Source organism: Marmota marmota, unplaced genomic scaffold, assembly GCF_001458135.2.
Source record: "Marmota marmota marmota unplaced genomic scaffold, marMar, whole genome shotgun sequence".
Lineage (NCBI taxonomy): Eukaryota > Metazoa > Chordata > Mammalia > Rodentia > Sciuridae > Marmota > Marmota marmota.
Window position 1 is genome coordinate 32567276 of NW_025999982.1, and position 25269 is coordinate 32592544.

Genomic DNA, 25269 nt, shown 5'->3' on the forward strand with positions numbered 1-25269 from the left:
TGTAATTTTGTATAACCCTGAGGGTCTCCTTCCATTTCCATGCAATTTCCCTTCTCTCTCCCTTTCCCTCCCACCTCTCATCCCTGTTTAATGTTAATCTTCTTCTCATGCTCTTTGTCCCTACTCTGTTCTTAGTTACTCTCCTTATATCAAAGAAGACTTCAGGATGGTGTTATCTTAAGTATACCAAAAGTTACCTGTTAACAGAATTTGAAAATGGTAGGACTAGTTTGCCGAATTCTACAGAAAGGAAATCTTTAATAAGGGAGCCAGTGTCTGTCAGTACTGTCTTCACTGAAACATAAGTAATGAGTTCCTTGGGGGAAAAAGAGATATCAAAGTAATCATCAAAGGCTTGGTAGATGTGACATTTCAACATTTAAAATAAGGCGTGGGTTCTTTTTTCTTCTTCCTTTCTCTACCCCTCACCCTTATCTTCCTTTCCTTCTCCTTTTGCCCTATACTCCCCCACCCCCTTCAATTATTTTCGTTTGATGGTTGTGAGGGTTCTACCTTAGTGAAAATATTTCTGGGATAGCCATATTGTAAAATATTCAGGTTAAAACTTTAGTTTTATTTAACCTAAGCAATGTATTTTATATCCAAATCTAATGGTTACCTTTATATTATATTACATATCTGATGACAATGAGAAGTACTCAATTTAATGTCCTATTTATTTTAATGGCTAACAGATATATATTGGTGTACATGTTGATAAATGTTGTAAACAGACTTTCATTCAAGATGTGCTTATACTATGCTCATCTGTGAATATTGTCAGCCTTTTTTTTTTTTTACAGTTTTATTCCTCCTAAAAGAATTGGTTTGATAAATGGTTATTTCTAATACTATCTGAGCTTTAGAGCAGTACTTAATTTAAAAAGCATTTGTTTAGTTTTGAGAAAGACTGACAAGTAAAGGAAAAGAATGAAAGCCATTTGAACAGTAAAGTTAAATTTCATACAGCACTTTTCAAATTTCAAAAAACTTATCTTGAGTCTTATTGAGTCAGTTGTTTTCTCTTTTAAGAATTACAGTTGAGTGTTTTATTCATTTCTTAGGAATCTGGTATATCATACAAACATACTCCCTGGAGGTCAAATTCTTTTATGATAGTGGAAAAATAACTGTAATCTTAAAACTAAGGCTTTAGTCCAGTCCAAGAGCTCTAAATATAATTGTGTTGAATTCTAGTTCTCATAATTTCTGTATTTTCTTTGCTGTAAATGAGAAAAGGAAATTAAAAAAAAAAGATTTATTACCAAAGTAAAAAAAAAAAATATCTTACTGTATGAATCTTTGTTCTCAATGCAACATTTTATTTCCAGTCTAAGTGCCTAAATTATTAGTTTGGAACTTAGAAATATTAGATATAGACTAGATCTGATTATAGATTCATTAACTAGTTCAGCAAATATTGAGTGTCTCCCATGTGTCCATGCTCCTTGTAGACACAAAGGAGATAATTCTGAAAGAAGATAGTAATAACCCCTATCTTCTGGGAGCTTTCATTCTATCTGGGGAGATAGTGAATAAGTAAGTAGCATATGTAGTAGGTCTTATATGGTAAGTGCTATAAATAAAATAAAAATGGGAGTTGTGATTTTAAATAGGATTGACAAGATGAAGCTTATGGATATCTGGGTTTGTGGGCAAGAGCATTCCAGATAGGAGAACAGCAAGTATGCAAAACCTCTTCAGTAGCAGCCTATTTGAAGTGTCCAAAGACCAGCAAGGACAACAGTATCGCTAGAGTGAAATGATCTGGGGAAATTAATGACAGAGGAGATATGGAAGGTAAGGAGTGAGGAAAGGGGCAGACTGTGACAAGACTTCGGCTTTTACTTTAAGTGACCTAAAATACATTGGAGAGGATTACAAAGATTTAATAAGCTGATTTTAGTATCTAAAGAATTGTTGTCCTAGTCCTCATAATTTCTGTAGCAAAGCAAGGCTGTAAGCAGGAAGAAGTGTTGCAATATTACAAGAAGAGATGATGGCTTATACTAGATGGTGGTATTTGAGGTGGTAAGATGTACCAATCAGATTTTGGATATATACTGAAGATAGATTCACTAAGATTTGCTGACTAATTCAATGTGGAAAATGAGAGGAAAGGGGAGCTAGGGATGGTACTCAGTGTTTTCCATCTGAGCAGTCAGAAGAATCAAGTTACCATTTACTTTGGTGGGAAAGTCTGTAGGAAGTTTGGATGGAAGATTAGGAGTTTTACTTGGGTCATAATAAATTTGAAATTCTAATTTCTTAGACCAAAAAGGTTAATTTTATCATAAAGGAGATCTTAATCAGGCAGTTATGTGAATTATGAGTTTAGGGAGAGATCTGGGTGAGGAATATAAAGTTGGAAGTCATCAGCATGTAAATGTTGTTTAAAGTTAAGAAACTGGATGCATTCACTAAGGGAGTGTATTTAGACTGAAGAGAAGAGGTGCTGTGCCCCATGGCTCTCAGATGTTTAGAGAATAGGGAAATACAACAAGGGTCCTGGAGAGATAACCAGGAAGGAGTAAATAGTGAAAAAAAAGTACTAGTAATCTGAGATATTTCCCTTGAAAACAAAGTCAGAGTAAATTTCTATATCAGAATATGCTAGATTATACTGTGGTAACAAACTTCCTCAAAACATTGGTGGCTTGCTGTAAAGAAAGCTTACTTGTCTCTCATGTTGTGTACATCTGAAATCAGCCAATGCTCTGCTTCACATCATCTTTACTTTGGACCCATATTGACAGAGCAGCCTCTGTCTAAAGAAAGAGTTGACAAACTTTTTATATTAAGAATTGAAATAAATACTTTAGGTTTTGTGAGACATAAAATCTGTTAGAACTACTTAGCCTTTGAGATACTCATCTGTTGCTGCAATAATGCTGCCTAGTAAATAACCCCCAGATTATAACAGCTTACAATAATAAACATCTTTTATTCTCAGGGCTGTAGGTCAACTAGGGCAGCTCTGCTACAACTTTGATATTTTCTGCCTTTCACTTTTTACAAGGCATTATATACCAACTGTTTCACCATTGCATATTGTATCTCTGTTTTTCAAGTTCCTATAAGGATTTCCTTGTCTTCCACCACTGTGTGTCAAAGTCGGTCCATAGATTTCAGCACCCCTCTTTTGTTATCAGTTTCTGGAATAGTCAACTATTGTTGTCCATGCTGCATAGCAAACAATTCCAAAGCATCAATGGCTTCTATCAATTTATATTTATTTCTCTCACCCCTGGGTTTGTGAATATGCTAGGCCAGCTCTTTTTTTAGACAGTTGGAAAGCTTCAGGAAGTTGTATCTCTAGGGGAGAATCAAGGTTTATTTAAAGCAATATGGTGAAGGCAGAGTTGGAGAAGAGGTAAAGGATATATAGAGGAGATTTTGCTGATGCTGGACAGCAGGCTTTGGATCATACAATGGAAGAGTTGCAAAGATGGAATAGGTGAAAGATGTGATCAGGAAGAGAACTGCTTGTGCTAGAGTTTTAGCAGTAGGAAAAGCAGGATGAGTGTTTTATCCAGAGAACCTACAACTCTTCATACCTGCTGTCTATCAGTAACCTAAATTCTTTTAAAAAATATTATCAGATATATTTTTTCTCCTTAATACTGGGGATTAATACTGAGGGGCACTCTACAACTGAGTTACATCCCCTGCTCTTTTTATTTTGAGGTAGAGTCTTATTAAGTTGCCCAGGCTGTCCTCAGACTTTTGCCTCAGCCTCCTAACTAGCTGAGACTATAGGTGTGGACCAGTATGCCCAGCTTCAGACTTTGTTTTTTTTAAAGCTGTGTTCATGAAAGTCCATGAAACTGCAGAGAATCAACAATCCCTTTATCTCAAAACAAACAATGGTCCTAAATCTGGATTGATTATAGATGTCAGCCTCAATCAGTAAACTTAATTTTCTGCTCAAGAGCACACCACTTTCCCCTAGTGGGACTCTGTTATTCTCCTGTGAATTGAAAACATAGTGGATATTTCAGAGAAGATGTCTTGAAGTATGACTTATAGTCATGCAAAAAAAAAAAAAACAGCATATCCCATGAGGGAAACCAGAACAGACAGGCATTAACTTAAAACGTTTCTAGACAGAAATAGTTTAGTCACATAGCCATGGAAGGCCATGTGTTCCAAGGGTCATGGCTGCCTGAATCACTCTTAACTATTACCCTGTTATGAGAATATTAATATTAATTTTTAGAAATTCTATATTCTCTTTAAATGGAACATTGATAAGCCCATGCTCTTGTTTTCAACCTGGTAACACAAGCTAAACCTACTTTATTTAGCTCTCTTTTCCTGATGTAGTGCCCATTCCAAAAGTCAAACATAAAATGTTTTTATATATACTTTTTAGTTGGAATCAGCAATTTTTTTCTGAAAAGAGCAAAAGAAAATATTGTTGCCTTTGCAGACCATATAATCTGTCTTGCAACCTCTCAACTCCCATTGTAGTATACAAGCAGCTAAAACAAGTAAGTAAACCAATAAACATGGCTTAGGATCCAAAAAGCTTTAAAAATAGGTTTGACTGTGGTTTGTTGATCCTTGCTTTATGTTCCTGATTATACCTGAAAGGACTGCTTCATGGTTAGATGTTGATTCATGTTTAAAGCCTTAGAAATACTAATTAGTGTTTTATGCTCTTCCACCAGAAGTGGGAAATACTTGATTAGTATCTGCCATCTAGTCTTGGAAAGTATCTAGAGTCTTGGGGCCACTCTTGACTAAGTGTTGTGCTGAACAAGTCTTAAATGCACACACTTGAATCAAACACAGACACATTCTTGACTTTAATATATACCTCCTATAGTAAAAGAAAATTGAAATCAATTTCTAGGGCATGTAGGAGTGATGCTATTCATTTCCCCTTACCAGTGTAATCCTTTAGGACTCTGTATTATACTGTTACGCCAGTGTCTTTGTTGATTATTACATTGTTTTTGTAATGATTAAAAACTGGGAGACTGGTTGGGGATGTGGCTCAAGTGGTAGCATGCTCGCCTGGCATGTGCAGGGCGCTGGGTTTGATCCCTCAACACCACATAAAAATTAAAAAAATAAAAATATTTTTTAAAAAAACTGGGAGACTGGTTAGCAGTAGGTTAAGATGATTCCACTAAGGTAATACAATGGGTCTCCCCTCTGTGGATTCACGTCTATGGATTCAACCAACCTTGGGTTTAAAATATTTGGGGGGAAAATTGCATCTGTACTGAACATATATAGACTTTCTTTTTCTCATCATTATTCTTTAAACAATACAATATAGCCACAATGCTAGTGAAATACAGCTATCAGTGTATAGCCTAGTCATAGAGCAAGGATTTAAACTGTGTTTTCTGGTTCCAGAGTTCATATGCTTAACACTATATTGAGCTCTAACACTACCAGGTGAGACAGTGTCATACAAATAAATCTGTTTATCAAATGGAAACCATTTGTCAGATAGATAGATGGCATAGGGGAACACTGAATTTTGAGGCTATACCTGTGTTTTTTCTGATCTCTTGCATCTTCATCTGGCTTGTGGAAATAAAACCTCTACTGTATTTGGTGGCTGGAGTAAATGGTGTGCTTTTTGTGAAACACCTAGCACAGTAGTTCTATTCAGTCCTGTGCTGAGACTGTATTCTGATCACCAGGTCAGAGGAGACCAGTAAGAGGTAGCATGGATCTTTGAAAGTACATGTAGCAGAGGGACTTGAATTATGCTGAATAACATAAATAGGATTCCTACTAGGTTATGTTATGAATACCACTGTCATTGAGAGAGAAAGAGGGAGATAGTTGGAAACAGTGATTGCAAAGCATGGTCTTTGCCTATGAGGATCTGCAGCTGCCTAAAAAAACTGAAGAAATTAGATGATGTCAAAGAAATTTAGTTTGTCACATTTTGTCATCATTTGGAAAGAAATTTGTTTTATCTAAGTTGGTTTCATATTTATATATGTCTTATCTTTTGAGGCAATAAAATGGTAGAGATTGTGTGTGTGTGTGTGTGTGTGTGTGTGTAAGTGTATCAGCAGTCCCAGACAGCACCTCTAAATCAGTGTGTGTGCCTCCTAAAAGATGGGTAGCACTGCAGTGCTTCCCTCTACACAGCATTGTAGTGAGCATCTCTTGCTCACAAATTGGCTAGATTATGGGAATGTGCAAAAGTAAATTTACCTCCTTCTACTAGTAACTGGCTAGCCACTTGGTAAGGGCATAAAAAGTGAGCATGAGGTTTAGGATTGTCTTGTAAGGCCATATCAATCATTTTGGCAAATAACATCTGTTTAGTGCTAAAAAGATTTAAAAATAAATATGTAGCTCCACTTAACTCTAGACATATTTTAAAGAAAACATTTGAAAACAATTTAAAACTTAAAAAAATTTAATCTGTTTCAAGTGGAAATTTATGATTTGAATTTACAAAGTAAGGTATGTAGGAGCTAATTTCATCTCATGAAGCAAGTCATATTTTTAATACAAATGAGTTCCAAGTAACATTTTTTATTAAGGAAAAAGCTTTAAATGGTTTCTTGAGTAGAAAATAAGAATTCTATGAGCAAAACAAAATTTAGGAAGCTTTAAGGAGTTTTGTCATTAAGGAAAGCAACACTATATCTCAAAGAAGCAACCTTTTTTTAATCAGCACTCTTTTCACTTAAAATTAATTGCTGCTTACCTTGATGCCTCAGTAGTTATCTATGAAGAATTAGCCTTGACAGTTTTCATTGTAGCAAGGGTATATTCAAGGCTGAATGTTCACACTCAGTCAGAAATGGTAATGAAAAACATAACATCCACTTACTTATCACATTCTAAACTAGATTAGTAATACATGAAATCTCATGTTGCTCTTTGACATTTTTTTTATTATTTGTGCAAATAGATTATGACCAGCTAAAGCCTTTGACATTCAATTAAAACATGAATTCAATTAATATTTATTGAGCACCAGCAGAGTTCATGGAACGCTGGTAAATACCAGAAAATTAGCTCTCTGTGTTTACAGTAGTGCAAGTAGGAGATGTAGTTGCACTTGGAAACTGGAAGATAAGAGAATTATCTGTGAGGGAAGAGATGGGATTATGAGAACTGCCCGAGAACTGAGTTTGAAATCTGTATTAATGATAAAATTGTAATTTAAATTTTATTTTCTTTAATTTGTAGGTTACTTTTCTTGCTACTATTAGTGATAGGAGAAACAAATTTGTTTTATACTATGCTTGTCTATTTCAGATGAAAGCTAATGGTCTGTGGAGGTTACCTGTACAATGGATAACAGTTGGAAAAGATAAGCAGCTACCCAGATAGACTCAGTTAATGTCTTAACATTGTCAAATATTTTATGATTTATAATCCATCAATTTCTTATTATTGAGCAGACAGCCTTGCAGTATCTGTCAGGTGCTGTGGTAGGACACATGGAACAGGCCTGGAGGAGAATAAGTGATGCTCTAGCCAGCAGGGAGGTTGGTCAGTGAAAGAGACCGACTTGTATGTGGGTAATCACGTGTGGTACTAAGAGCAGCGATGTGCCAAGCTGTGGACAGTGACTTAAAGACACATTTCTGATTTAGAAAGAGAAATTCTAGCCTCTCTCTAATCAGTAAACCAAAAAGAGGAAGCCTTGGTAAAAGGATTCCAGTTAGGAAGCAGTTGTATTATCATGGGCAGATCATAGTTTATAAGCTATGGCTGTGAACACGGAGAGGGGAGAACTAGCCAGGGATACTGAGAGCATTGATTTCCTGATCTTCCAAGAGAATGTAACCTTAGGTGCGAAGGAGGAGATCTTCAAGGGAGAAGGATCAGCTCAGGATAAATGAGCTAGTGGTCAAATAGGACAAAGACTGAAAAGGGATTTGTAATCAGGAGATCTCTGGTACTTTTCAAAAACAGTGTCATTATTTCACTTTTTCTCCCAACAAAAATAGGATCACTAACTATTAATTGTTTTTATCTATGGCTCTGCCTGTAACCAAGATATTCATCAATAATTTGTCTCTGGAAAACAATTCAGTTTTCCAGCCATTATTGAGCATTAGCTTTTTGTCAGGCATTGAATTAAGGAGGCAGCTGTACTCTTTCTGGTGATAGGGCAGGAGGGACTGGACAAAGACTCTGGGCTATAAAAATGATGCCAGGAGAGCTAAGAGGCCTGGAGTATAGTGAGGCATGTCCAGTCTGTTGTCATTAAAAACTAAAAATGAAAGGCATAGGACATTTAGGAAAGCTGCTGTTTTGCAGTGCCTATTAGAGTTGGAGTCAGCTGGCTACCTACCATTCCTTCATACCAACTCAGTTTGCAAATAAAATACTAGCCTGGAATCTTAAAATGATATGGAAAGAAAATAGTTATGAGCTACTAATTGTAGACTGCATATAGGTGGTCTAACCTGAAGAGAAGATGGTACTGTGCATTGTGAACTCAGGAGGTCATTGCCTCAGAATGGAGCCTGAGCCAAGAACTGTGCCTGGGTGGGATGGTAAAGTCAGCACATACTCTTAAGGTGCATTTTTAGGGACATGGGCTGATAGCCATGTAAATAAAGTCTTTTAACCCTGGAGTGGAGCACCTCTTTCTGCCTGGGGGCCCAAGGAAAAGTTTTTCAAACTGGTTATTTAATGTGATTTCCCCCTCACCGCCACCCAGGTATAGCAGCATGTAGCCTCTCTTAAAATCCATAGCTTGTTGTGAAAATTCCCTTGAGGTACTATGAGGATTAAATTGAGATACTTTATATAAAGCATTGATCAGAGTGCCTAACCATAGAACTTAAATAAATATTAGTGTTCAAGCAAATATTAGTGTTCAAACTATGAAGTGTTTTATTCTTATTTTCTTTTAGTTTATATATTCTTAAAGGTACTTGGAACAGGCCAAGTATCCATTAAAATACGTTTTTTTAACTTGGTCCTCATTTGGATTATTACTGTCAGATGAGTTCTGGTACAGCCAAGGTTAATAGAATCAACAGACTCACTCATCATATTAATGATTCCTAGACAATCAAGATTGGCTTTCAAGACTTTGTCAGATTTGAAAAGTTAACCTTCTTTCTAAGCATCTCTAAGCATCAAGATGTCAGTAAGTGCATGCTGGGCATGCCTTACATTCTTGTAAGATATAGCACTGGTTTAACTTTTTTTTTTTTTTTTTTGTAGCTCAAAACATTTTAACCTTTCTTGTCAATTTCTGGTATGTGTGCAGTTTAAAACATTCATTCACCAACTCAGTTCACAAATAAAATGGTAGCTTGAAAACTTAAGCTAATGTAGAAAGAAAATAGTTACCCACAAACTACTAACTGTACATTTGATGCCTTGCTTTTAAGTTTGAAATCCTTTCACTTTACTGCATTGTCCTAATTTCTTCTGCATTGTCCTAATTTCTTTCTTTCATTTTACTGCATTGCCTTTTCAAGGGGTCCTTTGTGCTTCATTATCGTTTTTTATGTTGTTGTCCCAGCTAAATTTCTGACATTTGCCTGAGGCTTTTCTTGTACTTTAGATCTCCCATTATTTTTATTGTCCACCAACTACTGTTTCTGCATACTGATTAAAGGGGGCTGCTGCCTCCTGCTGTTGCTAGCTGCTCCCACCACCATTTTGTAACTGAGCAAGGAACACACACAGTGAGATATGTTTGAGGTGAATCCTGATTACCTGTTTTTGTAGATAACCCTTTATCTCAGAGAAGGCTTGATGTAGTTGGTTGCAAGTTTCCATTTGCCTGTGTATATGTGTGTGTATACACACTCATATATTCAAACTCACATGTACAAACAAGACATAACCTATATTAATTTAAATATTTAAAAATATGGTGATTTACCCCATGTAAGCCATTTAATTTGAATAAGGCTTATTATTTCTAAATTTTTAAAATATTTCTCTGAAAACTTTTTTCAACATCTTGGTATTTTGTCACTTTTGAGATCCCAGCTTTAATTCAGTCAGTCAGCAAGGACAGTGCTATTAGTGGTTACTTGATCAAAAGAATGTATTTAACACCCAGTGATTTGAAATACTCTTCATTCATTGAGTGCTGATTATATCCCAATTTCTTCCCTTAGCCTAGTTTGTTTGTTGATGATCATGCCCTTCTATATTATTCCCCTATAAATTTAGAAGATATTGGCCAGGGTACAAAGGTGATAGATTGGGGAGATGAAATATATAGGCACAGTCTAGAATGATTTTTTTCACTATGTTCCTTATTCTCAGACTTACAACAAATGTAAATTATTTTTAAATTGGTTTTTAATTTTCAGAATTTTAAGTGATTTCTTTATAACTAAGTAACTTATAATTACATGTCTTCTGATATGGTAAATAAAAGAGCACTAGTCTAGGGGTACACATAAGTACAATTGTTGCTGCTTAACTAGGTAACTTTGAGGAAGTATTTTAATCTCTCTGTGCCCTAGTTTCTGTAACTGGAGATAGTTGAGGGAAATGTTTTAAAACATCCAGGATAAATGTGATGTTTATAATCGTGGTAATGATAGTGAGTCTTTATCTGCCCTTTTTAATACTAAAAATTAAAAACACAATGACCTTCAGAATAAATTGAAACAGTCCTTTTTTAAGAAATGTGTTTAGCAAGCCAAATGTATTTTGTAAGATTAGCAAACACTGAACCCCCACTGGGAACTTTTATTTACTGATTTTGCAAGGCTGAGAAATTTTCATTTAGGTTAAGAATGTTTTCAACAGTTTTATGAATGTGTAGCTTTTGTAGTAACAAGGAAGATCATTAGGAATGAAATCCAGAAGGGATCACATAGGGAGAAGACCAGGATAAAAAGAAAAGAGGGGCAGGTATGTTGTATGTATGAGAACAGAAAAGAATCACCTGTGCTCATTACAAGGTATCTGGCTAGAAGAAAACATTTATTTGGCTTGGGAGAAGGTTTCTTACCTCAGGTTTTTGGAGGCATGAGAAAATCTTTCCCAGTCAATTAAAAATTTTATCAGTCTTTCCACAAAGATAGCTGTCCCTAAGCAGGCACTTCCTTTGTTTCATTCCAAAGTATTTCAAAACCCCTCAGACTTATAGTGAATTGACATTCATGACAGCTTCATTAACCAATGGTAGGTGATTACAAAGAGAGTTCAGTGTTGTTTGTGTGGAATACAAGAGGCCAGTCTTAAAATATTAATTAACATTAAAAACACAGAATGAGACCTGTTTTCAATATGGTGGGAAAAAACTGAGCTACATTACCTTATAATTAACAGATATGAACTGTGTATAATTCATATTAAGGAATGGGATGTTCTGCTTTTGTTATGATGAAAATCTGGAAACTATATAAATGGCCATGAATCACGAGTTGAATAAATAAGTCATTACGTACTGTATGATATGCAATATCAAAGAATGCAAACCTCCCACCTACACATACATAACTTTATGTAAAGAAGGTAGTTTTTATATGTTCTTATGTACCCAATTAAACTGTATTTAATTGTAATAAATCAAACATAAAATTTACCATTTTAACTATGTACAGTCAGTGGTATTAATTATATTCAAGTTATTTTGCAGCCCTCATAACTGTCCATCATGGGGCCTTTTTGATTTCTCCATTTTTCATGGCTTGAATCTTTTTCAAGAATGTGTTGCCTTTATAATGAAAATTAATAAGATTACAATCCAAGGCTTTGCTTTAGCTCTGTGACACTAGAGAAGTTATTAATCACATATTTAGTCCTGAGGGATATGAAGCGTAAAACAAAACTTCAAAAACCAAATAATGTCCTGTTTGCTCTTTGATAAATTAATGCACTACTATATACCAATTGGGGTTTAGATTTGAAAGTGTAAGTAAGTAAATACTCTGAGCAGAGTATCACATGCTATTTTGAACAGACTTAAAATTCCTAAAAGATGTACAATTTTATAAATGCAATGAAAACATCATTTGCTTGTAGTGGAGGGACCTCCCAGTTTTCTCACAGTGTATCCTGGGCACAGCAGTCATTCTGTGAAGTACACTCATTTTCTGTGGTAAAAGTCAGTTGATAGCATTTTCTCAATTCACTGCCAAAAAAAAAATGTATTTAGTATTTTCTCATTTTGAAGTCTTTTTTTTTTTTTCATAAATCCATCCCAATTGTTAGTTATTTGAAAAGGCAAAAAATAAATTAATTGAAAACTAGAAATAATTGCTTGTGTTCAGCTTGTCAGCTTTTTGTACTTTTTGTTGTATTTTTTCTTGTTTTAGAGGACATGTGTTTGTGTAATTTTTATATATAGTTCTTAAATATATATACACAGTTATAGTTTTATATAGTTTAAAGTGCTTCCTCGTGCATATGATAGAAGTTAGCATTTGTAGTTGATGAACTTGTTTCCCCATCCCCAACTTTGCTTCTGGGTTAAGAGCACTACTGGCTTACCTGTCATTATTATATGAGGTTTGTTCTCTGAAACGTTGTAGAAATTACAAAAAAAAAAAAAAAGTTTCTTTAGATGATTTTAACTCTAGAATACCTTGTCCTTTTAAAATGTCAGTTTATTTCTGGTCAATATTTCTGGTCATTATAAAAAAATTATAATGAATGAGAAACATAAGATAACTCTTTACAGAGGTCTAACTTCAAAATGCTGCCATTTTAAAGAGACAGAAATGGAAAAAAAAATGATGTCTAAAATTCTGTATGTTTGAGATTATCTGTGCATCATTTTATTGCTTTATTTTTCAATTGTTGATAGTGTTTGATATAGACATTATGTGTGTAACACATATCTGTAGTAAATATATTTCTTTTTATGATTCTGATCATGGCATCACTGAAGATGCCTTGAGAAATACTTGGCAGTTATTATTTTCCAAATTATTTACTTTTATATAAATTAAATAGTAAAAAATATTTGACTATGACCATTAAAGATATTAAGGATTATTTGTAATTCACTGACACTAAAATAGGAAAATAAAAAATTCAGTTTCTATTATTTATATAGAGGAAATATGCAACAAGTAGAAGACATTAAATTTGTCAAATCAAGTATCTGCTTTACACAAGACATTCCATCTAATGTGTAAAGATGTTAGATTTACCTTTGAGGAGGGCACAGTCAATCAAAGAGAGATCAAATGAGATCATAAATTGTTCAAATAGAATATTGATTAGGATATAAGTCCCAAGAGATTGGAGTTACAATTTTCTGAACTGTTACTTGGTTATACCCAAAGAAAACCGAACTGGGGGCTGTTCCATTTCCTGGAATGCTGTGACAAACTCTCTCCCCTGCACTTCAACTCCCACCCCTTATACCTTGCAAATTATTTGTTCAAGCACATGAAAAGGAGACATAAAGTTATTAAAATTATGTAACTTATATAATTATTGACATTTAATTAATTTATTTATTTATTTTATTTTTTTATTGGTTGTTCAAAACATTACAAAGCTCTTGACATATCATATTTCATACATTAGATTCAAGTGGGTTATGAACTCCCATTTTTACCCCAAATACAGATTGCAGAATCACATCGGTTACACATCCACATTTTTACATAATGCCCTTTTAGTAACTGTTGTATTCTGCTACCTTTCCTAAATTATATAATTATTGACATTTAAATTTTTGTTAATTTGAATTTTTCAGTAGGAAGATCTGTTGGAGTTTCTGTCATTAGCTGCCATCACTAATGATGGCTGTGCTTAAATAAAGGATTTATTTCAAAGTTTTATAAATGTTTTTGGTAGGATCAATTTAAAGTATATGTTTTGGTTTTTCTATCCAGTTTTTTTCCCTATTGTGACTTTAAAATGCAACATTTTAACCATTTTAAATCATCAGAATTTATTTATTTATTTATTTATTTATTTATTTATTTATTATAATCAGTTATACACAAAATTTATTTTGAATGTAGATAAAAATGATGTGATCTCCAGAAAATCAGCATGCAGAATATTGTAAATAGGACATTTGTTTGGATCTATGCCAACAATCCAGTGAAATATTCTTTATTCACTGGGAGAATAAAGAAAACTAAAAATGGCTTTTGGGGGGTGGTAAATCCTATGGTAAAAGGGGGACATGTATTTGAATTCTTTCTTAAACCACTTATTTCTAAAGTTAATGCCATGTTTCAAGTAATTTAAGAGATTCTACATTGATAGAAGTCTTTTTTTTTTCAGATGGCCCTGCTGAGGCACCAGTAACCAATGGGAACACAACCACAGTGCCAGCCCTGAATGATGATCTGGACATCTTTGGACCAATGATTTCCAATCCTTTACCTGCCACTGTCATGCCCCCTGCTCAGGTACATGGTAAACATGTGGTTTTATGTGGTTACTGCTAATTTCCTTTGTGAAACATTTCAAGAATTTTAAAATAATTGTTTCTGAGCAGTCACTGATTTGAAAGCCTTCTGTTCTTTAGGCCCAGGTTTAGCAAACTAACCCTGCAGCTTGTTTTTACAGATAAAATTTTATTGGAACACAGTCGTTCCCCTGGATTTATGTATTGTCTTTGGTTGCTTTGTTATTACAAAAGCAGAGTTGAAGTAGTTACAGTAGAGACTGTATGACTGACCCATAAAGCATAAAATAGTTACTGTATTTAAAGTTCTAACTCTTGCTCTGGGGAATCAACAGTCTTTAAAATGAACAATTGGGAAAGCTCAGGGTAGCTCATCCTGACTTGAGATCAGCAAGATCTCTTATTTCAGAGGTTTCTAAACTATGGGTGTTTGTAAATTTTGATTTGGATAAGAATTTCCAGCAAATATATTCTTTTTTAATTTAATTATGTATTCATTCATTCATTCATTCATTCATTCATTCATTCATTCATTATTTCTATGTGGTGCTGAGGATCATACCCAGTGTCCAACACATGCCAGGCTCCACCACTGAGGCACAAACAACCCTAGCCACATATTATTTTTTCTAAAAATAAATTATGCCTTAAAACCTACCTTCTTATTTTTTTTCATGATTAAAACAGTATTAAGGGGCTGGGGTTGTGGCTCAGAGGTAGAGCGCTCACCTGGCATGTGTAAGGTGCTGGGTTCGATCCTCAGCACAATAAAGGTTTTGTGTCCAACTACAACTAAAAAATATTTTTAAAAAAATTAAGAGTAGTAATATTAATGATCAAGATTTTTTAAAGTATTAATGGTGAAGAAATTTTGAATTGCCTTCTAAACATTATATAGAATTTCTATAGGGAAAATATATGAACTTTCAGGATACAAGTAACTCTTAAAAATAAACTTTTAAGATTCTATTTTGTTTCAGAACAGCATTATTTTTGAGACAAATGCTTCCTTTCTGTGTAAAAACTGAGCCAAGCCAGGTGTGGTAGTGCATGTCTATAATCCTAGTGACTCAGGAGGCTGATCAAGAGTTCAAGGCCAGCCTTAGCAATTTAGTAAGACCCTGTCTAAAATTTAAAAATTTTTAAAAAGGGCTGGGGATGTAGCTTAACAGTAAAGCACTTCTGGGTTAGATTCCCAGTTACCACCACACTACCCAAAAGAAAAACCTGAGCTAAATCTGAATTGTATGGATGTAGTTTTAATAAAAAGTCTGTCATTAAGAAAACTTAAGACATTTTTACTACACATTTTTGTTATGATAGTTATTGTGTACTTACCACTACAATTGAACATGTTGATATTTCTTAGTAACATTTTATGGCTTTGCCTTTCTCATACTATTGGAACACACATAAAAAGAGGGGCAAAGAATTATTCTTTCAGTTAATATTACTTTTTGAATTTGTGCAGGCATGGGTGTATATGAAACAAAAAATTGTCTAAATACTTTTTCGGAAAGAAGCATTTAGTATATTTGACAATCTGCACATGAAAAGCGATTTATTTTGTTCTGGTTTTCTGTAGTGAAGCAGTTATGTCTGCTAGACTTCTTCAGATTCCACTGAGGTACAAGTTGCTTTGCTTCAGTGTACTTCACATGTTCTGTTCAGTATCGTAGCAGAAAGCAGAACAATGCTGGCACCATTTAAATCTTAAGTACAAGTAGCATTGTAAGAAAGGAGTGTGGGGCATAGCTGCTTGCTATAGGAGAGGCAGGTCTGGCTTCATGCATTCTTACCTGATAGGATAACAGGATTAATTTTTTTTTATCACATCTGATTCTTTTGGGGGAATATTTGGTGAACAGAATTGCCTTTCATCTAAATTACATGTAAAAATTAAAACCTAGGCACATTTTCAAAATAATACCTTTGAAAATCGAGTACAAGATTTTACATATATACTGGTATTGTGTAATTTATTAATTTTGGTAGGTTTTTAATTGTATGATATTGAGCTTAACCTAGTTTGAATGCCAAGATTATGAGTTACTCTGAACCCTATTCTTTCTCTCTTGGTATTATTTTCTAAGTATGTATAAATTCTAGCAAAAGATTTCCCCACTCATGAATATGAAATAGATTGATTTTTTTATCATCTGCTTTACCTGTCTGGGGCCTAGAAATACTCAACTGACCTCAACTGATGATATACACATGTTAGGAGTTAAGGGAACAGTTCAAGCCCTAGCAGTAACACAGAAGCCCCTTTCCTATCTATCACAAACATATACACACCAATAGTATCTAGACTTATACAAGGGCTGAAGTCTATCCTTAGCTTAGCCCTGGAATTCCAGACATCCAGAAAGCCTTTGTTTAGAGGCCTCTGCAACTTACGGAAATGTTATTGATAAGCAAACCTAATCTCCTTTTATACTGAGGATGTAGTGCTGGCAAATGAAATGCCAAGAAAAGGACATTTGAGTGCTTATTAGCTATGCTGTTTATATTGGCCATTTTTAGACTGTGTCCACATTGAGGTAGATGTTCCATGTTACTTATCTTCAGAAGAAACTTAACATGTTTAGATCATGTAAACATTATCAGTAAGGCTGCTTTTGTATAAGACTGAATCAGTGTACCCAACCGTTTTTTGTTTTCTTATGGTGACATTTCATTCACACAGAATAGACCCCAGTGTGTTGAACAGGTTCATAGAATGAACAGAAAGTAAATGTGATGAAAGATCACTTAGTGATGTACTTACTTTGTTATCTGAGTATTTAACCCTGCCATTGTGTGATACACTTTGTGGTCTCAAGCTTATCAGGAAAGAAGTGAAGTGACACTGTCCTAATTCATGGGGCTAAGGTTCTAGTACTGCCAAGCTGGCTGTTAGCCTCTGTGATCTTTGCTTTTTCATTGGTAGCTAAGATATATTTTTTTCAAGGGCGTTGGTATGTTTGGCATTCTGTTAGGGCTGATTTCTTACATATTACAGAGTTTTTGCAAAATAAGGTGCCTTTTTCTTTGTATCTCTTAATTCCTGCTTAACTAGTGATAATAGATTTAAAATATTGTTCTACCTAGTTTGTGAATAGAATATTTGGTAATTTATTACATGGTACTTTAACCAGGACATTAACTTGCTGTTCACCTTATAAAAGCTAGTTAAGATTTTTCTCAAATTATAAGTCTTCAGACAATTCTTTGAAACTCTTTATATTGAAAATGCATATAAACAAATGTGATGTAATTAAGTAGTTTTTGAATACAAAGATCACAGACAAGATTATTGGTCATAATTGTATAATACTGTATGTTCAAGATAGATTATTGAAAATTTTGTACATTAAATATCAACATGTTTGTGAATGTTCATTTGCCTCCAAATGGAGTGCGGGTTATAGGTGAGTGTATAGGTGGTCAAAGTTTTGCTATAATTTAACTCATATAATTAGGTATAAATTGAGTATGTAAAAATCTTACAAGATAGGTTTTGGTTTTACATTTTCAAAAGCTTTTAGTCAACCATTGCAGGACCATCTTACAGTCTGCTAGGGGTAGAAATGTTCTGTATCCCAAGGAATATCAGTTCTTTGAAATAGTGGTGGTCCTCAGACAATATCCATGTAACTATTGTTGGACTTGTTGTGTAACACAATGAGCAAGAACTCTCCATCCACCTAGTTGGTAAATGCAGTTTATTATGAAATAACTTCAGTCTCCCCCTTTTACAAGAACAGATTCAAATTAAGAAACATTGTTACCTTTAGATGTTTTTGCATGCAGGCTTTGTGAATGATCCTCTTGAATGTTACCACTTTGCCTTCTATAATTAATTCCTGATTTCATAACTTTATTTGGATTTTAAGTAACAGACAAGCTAAGCTTTACTATACAGAATTCATCAGCTTAGTTTGGTGTTTATCTCAGGGGACGTCCTCTGTACCAGCAGCTGCCACCCTGTCTGCAGTAACATCTGGGGATCTGGATCTGTTCACTGAGCCAACTACAAAATCAGAAGAAGTAGCAAAGAAGCAACTCTCCAAAGACTCCATCTTATCTCTGTATGGTACAGGAACAGTTCAACAGCAAAGCACTCCTGGTAATTAAATTTTGAAATCTGCTTTCAATGCATCACAGTGACATTACTAGAAGTACATCCTTTTTACTTCTATTATATTTCTTCCCTATTTTCCTATGGTGCTTTTTTTTGTTGCAGTGATTAAAAGGCAAGTACAGAATTCACAAAACTTTATTCAGTTAGAATTAACAAGCTGTTCATGTATCACTTAATATTTTTTCACAAGTTTATAGGACATGGATTATCTTTGAAGAATTATTGAAATTTTATTTACAGGAAGTTTATGACTGTGTACTACTGTAAGTAAACAATAAGCAGTCTGAATTATTACATGATTCCAAAAACTTTGAAATGTTTTGTCATTACAATGAAAAACTAGCATAAAATTTATTCAGTTTTAATCTGTCTAGACCATTTCCTCTTAAATAGTGAGCTGCATTTCACATATGGGCTGAAATTGTATAACAATCCAACTACTTCGTTATAAAGCCAAATATAGTCAACTCTCATTTGCCTATTTGGTACTGGGAGACATGTGGTGCAAGTCAGCAGAGAAAGCAGATACTCTCATGCTGAGTAATTTGGTCTTTACAGTGGAGGTATTTAATGTGGCTATTGCCTGAGAGTTTTATTTTCTAATTAAATTTTCTCAGGTTAATAACTGATTTGCTTATTCTAGAAATAAACAGCTCCAAATGTTTAGGTTTGGGCTGTTCGTAGGAGGAAAAACAGCCAGATCAGAGTGAAAATTTTTGCTGTAGGTATATCAGAAAATGGTAATCCTTTTTCTGTGTCTATAAAGGTGAGTGTAACTATATACAATGGCCCTGTTTTTCATTTTTCTCTTCATGGTTCTTGTGTTACAGGTGTGTTTATGGGACCCACAAATATACCATTTACCTCACAAGCACCGGCTGCATTTCAAGGTTTTCCATCAATGGGTGTACCTGTGCCTGCAGCGCCCAGCCTTCTAGGAAATGTGATGGGACAGAGTACAGGCATGATGGTGGGCATGCCCATGCCTAATGGGTTTATGGGAAATGCACAAACTGGTGTGATGCCACTTCCTCAAAATGTTGTTGCCCCCCAAGGAGGAATGGTAGGACAGATGGGTGCACCTCAGAGTAAGTTTGGACTCCCACAAGCTCAACAGCCTCAGTGGAGCCTCTCACAGGTAGGAGTCATTTACTCTCTATCAAGGAAATTGACTAAGGATAATATAAGATCAAAAGTTGCATCAGAGAGATAAATGCTTTGTCACTGTCCCTATTTTTTAAAGTATTTTGTAAAGAACTGTTAGGTTCCTTTTTTCTTCATTTCAGATTGTAACACTACTGTCATGGTAAAAATGCCTGGTCTGTTTATAATAGCTAGAAATTTATCTGAGGGATGATGAGAGACTTCTTGTCTGCCACCTTTGAGGTTAGCATCAGGCTTTTCATGGCTCCCTAGTGGGATGTTTTTGATGTCTACTTAGACCAACCTATCTTTACCAGTTATTTATTCATTTAGTACTGGGAATTGAACCCAGGGGCACTACTTAACTACTGAGCCACATCCCCAACCCTGTTAAAATATTTTATTTAGAGATAGGATGATGCCGAGTTGCTTAGACTAGCTTTGAACTCTTGATCCTCCTACCTCAGCCTCCTGAACTACTGGGATTACAGGTGTATGCCATTATACCGGCAAATTTTTGGATCTTTTTTGCTTAACTTTCACAATATGAGGCTGGATTTTTCTCACCTATCAAAGCACAATTTTATGAGGGATCAAAGCTGTCTTCAAGTCCTGTGACTACTGCCCATGGATTTATAGAAACTTTTTTGTTCAGTAACCCTTCTAAAATTGTATTTCCTTTTTATATGATCTGTAATGACTTTATATTTAAAGTGTATCCACTGGCTCAAGAATTCCCATAAGGTATGAAAAGTCTGTACTTGTCTCAGACATTCCTTCATATTATAAAATTCTTTTTCTACCTAAGTTTGTTTAGAGCCAAGAGAGCATTTCTATCTTAGGCACTCTGTTCTGAATTTAGCTCCATAGACAAAAGCTCCTAGACTTAGATTTATGTTCCTCTTCCCCATTTGGTGGTCTTGGTTTCTAAGTGATCAGAATTTTACCTTGAGAACATTCAGGGAATAGTCTTGATTCTAATGATTGTAGCAGAATTATTGTATATCATATGAATGTTTCAATTTATTTATTTACACTCATGATTCACAGAAGTCTCTACCTTCTAGGAATCTCAAGTACTAAATATCAGTAACAGCTTTATGTGACCAAAGTGCTAACACACTCAGCTCGGATTTAGGTGCAGATTAACCCATAAGGAGTTAATGTTGGCCTAACTCTCAGATAGTGCAAAAGGGCGATGCTGTTCTCCAGCACACTGTCAGTGAAATTTATTGGCCAATGATAAAGTGGTTAAAATATCCTTCAGTAGGTATGAAAATGTAATCTGCCTGCCCTTCAGACACTTATATCTGATCAGCAACGTAGTTGTTCTTGTCTTTCAGAAATTGCAAATAGAATACAATCTTACCCTGAGCGTAGGTTTCAAATTCACTCTGTACATGATGGTAAATTTTGCCTTTCCTTCTCTTATCACCAATCCTGATAGTAAGAGAACCATAGGGCTAAGAGGCTTGCTTATAAATATACTTGACTCCAATCTGGAAGAAATTTCATACTGCAAATTTTAACTGTTAGTGTTGTTAGAACAAAGAGGAAAAATATACTTTCTAAATATTAAAGTTCATAAAGAATAAAGACCCATTTAAGATTTTAATAGAGAATTATAGCCATCATGCTAGGTTTATAGGATAATTTTAGAACTAAGAAAATTTCATAAAGTAAAATATTCTTAGTATAGTATCTCAAAATAAAGAGTAATGGACTCATTTTATAATATAATCCCATATGCAAATTCAAAGATTGTTCTCTCCCCATTCAGTTAGGGTTAATAAGAAATTGAATCTAGGGCTGGGGTTGTAGCTCAGTGGTAGAGCACTCGCCTAGCACATGTGAGGCCCTGGGTTCAATCCTCAGCACCATGTAACAATAAATAAAATAAAGGTATTGTGTCCAACTACAACTAAAAAATTAAAATATTTTAAAAAAAAGAAATTGGATCTAGAAAATGAATGAAAATGATTGAGATTAATACTAAAAAGTGGAAGAAAATAACAAGGGAACAAAGTATCTATTTGCTTTCTGTAAAGAAATATGTATATGTTAGTCTTTCACCTAAGTGCTTTAACTAATTTTCACATTGATGAAAAAATACCCAACTGAGGCTAAAGAAGCAAGAACTGAAAATGAAGTAATCCTCTTAAACTAAGTCTTTTGTGTGTTTCACAGATGAATCAGCAAATGGCTGGCATGAGTATCAATAGTGCAAACCCTGCAGCAGGTTTTGGCCAGCCCCCCAACACAACAGCAGGATGGTCTGGAAGCTCATCGGGTCAGACTCTGAGCACACAACTGTGGAAATGAAAACTGCAATACAAGTTTCATCCAGAATTAACACCTGACATTCCTTGCTAAAACGCATCTAGTTCCCCTGTTTATTCATGTACATATTTTTTTTTTCTTTTCCCCCCATTTGTTCATATTAGGAATTACCTGATTGACCGTGTTGGTCTGTTACTGATTAAATTTGATGTGGTGAAAAGCAGGTTGAAGAACCATTTTATGTCAGGGGCAGCTTTGCTCATGTTTCCCATGATCTCATAAAACTACATTATTTGAGAAGCTGCTCAGTCAACTTGCATAATCAGTTTTACTCAATAAAATTATAGCTCTAATGTTTGCATATAAGGGAAGTAGTTATCATGTTAGTAATACCTCTAACAGTATAAACCCCACCCCCAAATTAGCCAGTAATCCTGTAGGAAGGTACTGTATGATCAAATGTTTAATCATATAAATAGAATGTAAATGTATCACTGAGCACTGTTTTCTAGTGTATCAAAATTCTTTTATTTCATCATTCACTTCACCGTGCTGTTATGATGTGCTTAACAGGGAACGTGGTTAGTGAAAGGAAGATAAACCTGGATGTTACTATAAAACTTAATTTAATGAATGTTTAAAGAATTTGAATTTTACCTGCCTCTTATAATTTGGATCTCTTCTTATGTACATAGTGCTAACATGAAGACCTTTTTCTGCACTATATGCAAACAGGGTAACTAAAAGCCACTTTTAATCCTTGAAGGTATATCCAGGTTTATGACAGTAATTGTGTTTACATTTTATGGTGCCTAGTATTGACAAAATGTTATTTCCCTATATATTAAACAGATAAATCCATAGACCTTTTTATTTGTGGACTTTTTTTTTTCCTCCTATAATGAATACTGCCACAAGCCTTCCAAAATTTACTTCATGTGAAGTTAGGAATTGGTAATGTTCAATTGACAAAATACTTGTCAGGGCAAGTATTACACCTATTCAGTTCTACCAATTATCAGGCCAAATGAGGGGGGGGACAGAAAAATTAAATAAGATATTGAGATTGGTATTTTGCATCATTAGCTGTACTGTACAAAAATTCTCCAGTTAAGTTGGAGAGAAAACATGCAGAAAAAATGAAGACAAAACAAAAATTTTGTACCATCAAATTAGTTACATTAACTGACAAGCTCTGTTTAGACAGATGTCCATCAGATGACAATAAAGGCCGTTGTACTGAAGTAAAATAAACAATACCTGAATGCTCTGCATCCTAAACACCAGTCATCCTCTTCCACATCACTGGCCAGGTTGATTGTGCCAGTTTTTGCTTCATCTTACACCTCAATTTTCACTGTGTCCAGGTGGTACTTGGGCTCGTTGGCTAGATTAACCTTCTCTGTCCGAGTGTGCCACACAAGAACCTAAAGGGGAGGAAAATATTTTGGGCAGCCACATTCTCAGCGCTGATACTCAATGCCAAGCAGCACAAGTGAAATGAGTACCTTGGTGCAGTTATTTGCTTTTGGTTCCAGTTCTTCCACTGTTGTTATCTGTTTTAGAAAGTCAGATTCTTGCATCCCTGGCTGGGACCCACGACGCTTAAATACAGCTTTTGGATTAGACAAGATGACTTGAAGACTTACAGCAAATCCTTTGTGAAAAGTTTAAAAAAAAAAAAAATGACATTAAAGTAAAATATTGATGTACTTTTCTTTTTTTTCTGAGGTTTTAGTCACATCAAAAAAATGTCAAATACTATGTTATATTTTGGTTTACCAAGTTTAATAGGAATATTACCTGCTTTATCATCTCAAGAGGAAAATTAGTCATTACAGTGCAAAACAGGTATACCCATGGGACATCTACCATAAAATATGAAGCCTGGTTTGTGGTTAATAAAGGGTTTCACAGAGATTATCATAACGCCACTTTTGATATTCTGAACTCAGTGCAACTAGAACAGTTGTGGACCTACCTTAATTATCCTTAGGGTATGAGATCCAGATCATCCACATTTCCTGCCTGCTGTTAACATCATTGTGTATTTTTATCAAACTCAGCACTACTGGTGTTGTATTAAGAAGACTGGTTATAAAAGTCAATTACATAGAAAATGAGTAATACCTAATTTATAATCATTTGTTTCAATCTGAAAATGGTGAGGGGAGAGGAGGTTAGAAATTAGTTCAGAAGATATAGGCCATTTGAGAAATTAGTTTTTAGTATTTGGGAAAAAAGGGGGCTGAATGCTCTGCATCCTAAAAGTGGTAGCTCACTTGCTTGGCACACACATGAGGCCCCAAATTCGCTCCCCAGTGCCTCAAAAAAGAATGTATAAAACCCCTTCAGTGATTTGGTTATATAAAATGTCATCACTGTTCAATCTGTAGTTTAACAATCTCTGCACTTAAACCTCAGCTATGAAAGCACTCTATAAGCTATCAAGTCATTGTTTTGAAAGTCTGAAGCCCTTTTGCTTTTTATGACTAAGGTAACAATGTAAAGTCAGGCAACCTCCCAGAGTTGAAGTTGTGAGGACCAGTTCCCAGGAACATTTCTTAGCAACATCTTATCCTTCTCTACATTAACCTGAATTGATTTATGCTTCTTTGTGAAAAAAGTTGTACTAGCAAATTTAGTACCAAATGATACCCAGCAGTAGTGGAGGAGCTTTGAGGAAACCATACCACCATTCTTTTAACTTCTCTAGGTACCAGACTGAGCAGTCTCATGTTCTAGACCCTGCTGCCTTTTGGGAAAATATTAATACTCAGCTGTGTACAAACTACTTGGTATAGTTGGTACTGAGTAAAGCAAAACAAAAAATCATGAAACAGCCTGAAGACTCCCAGTATCTCCACCAATCCTCCAGGGAGACAGCACATTATAGCAGGAAAACACTGAATTTGAAATGATTAGCCTTTTCTGTTGTCTAGGTCCTTGCATTTGGGACACTGGCCAAGTCATTTCAATCTTTCTTAATGCTGTAACTTCTATATTTCCTCATTTGCAAGAGAAGTGTGACCCCTTCTTAACTTTGATATATGAAAATCTGTGGAAGCACTCAATTGAATACAAAACACTATTCAAAAGATTACAACAAATATATTAAAAATAGCACTGTGAATAATTTCACGAAGGGCAGGTGTATTGGCCACCAGTTGTGGCTAGAAGAATACTGATCGGCAGCTAAAGGGTTTTTAAAACATTTTTGGTAGCAGAGCTACGCCATCTGCATATCATACCACTCTGATAACAAATCCAAAGCTGCCTTCAGGCATGGCTAGGCCAACATGAGACACAAAAGAACACCAAAGATTCAAATTAATATCAAAGTGCCTTTTCTCATAGTCCAGGTGGATTTTAGTGCTAAAAGATTTCTTTTTTTTTTTTTTTTTTTTTTTTTTTT

The 25269-nt window shown here is 34.8% G+C and overlaps 2 protein-coding genes across 3 annotated transcripts in view; one reads left to right on the forward strand and one right to left on the reverse strand.

Annotated features, from left to right (window-relative positions):
• Nucleotides 1-22717, forward strand: part of Smap1 (small ArfGAP 1) — a 255824-nt gene extending 233107 nt beyond the window's left edge. The window contains exons 10-13 of one of the 2 annotated variants that reach the window (XM_015487902.2): nt 14179-14306; nt 18245-18416; nt 19262-19569; nt 20757-21278. In XM_015487902.2, the coding sequence (XP_015343388.2) occupies nt 14179-14306; nt 18245-18416; nt 19262-19569; nt 20757-20858 (710 nt within the window). In that variant the 3' untranslated portion in view covers nt 20859-21278. Of the gene's footprint in view, nt 1-14178; nt 14307-18244; nt 18417-19261; nt 19570-20756; nt 21279-21761 lie in introns of those variants that run through there. The other variant, XM_015487901.2, reaches the window with a different exon arrangement.
• The window catches only part of B3gat2 (beta-1,3-glucuronyltransferase 2), a 74463-nt gene continuing 71144 nt past the window's right edge, over nt 21951-25269 (reverse strand). Inside the window, exons 3-4 of the mRNA XM_015487899.2 lie at nt 23363-23511; nt 21951-23281 (exon numbers count right to left, since the gene is read on the reverse strand). Of these exons, the coding sequence (XP_015343385.1) occupies nt 23195-23281; nt 23363-23511 (236 nt within the window). The 3' untranslated portion in view covers nt 21951-23194. The remainder of the gene's footprint in view (nt 23282-23362; nt 23512-25269) is intronic.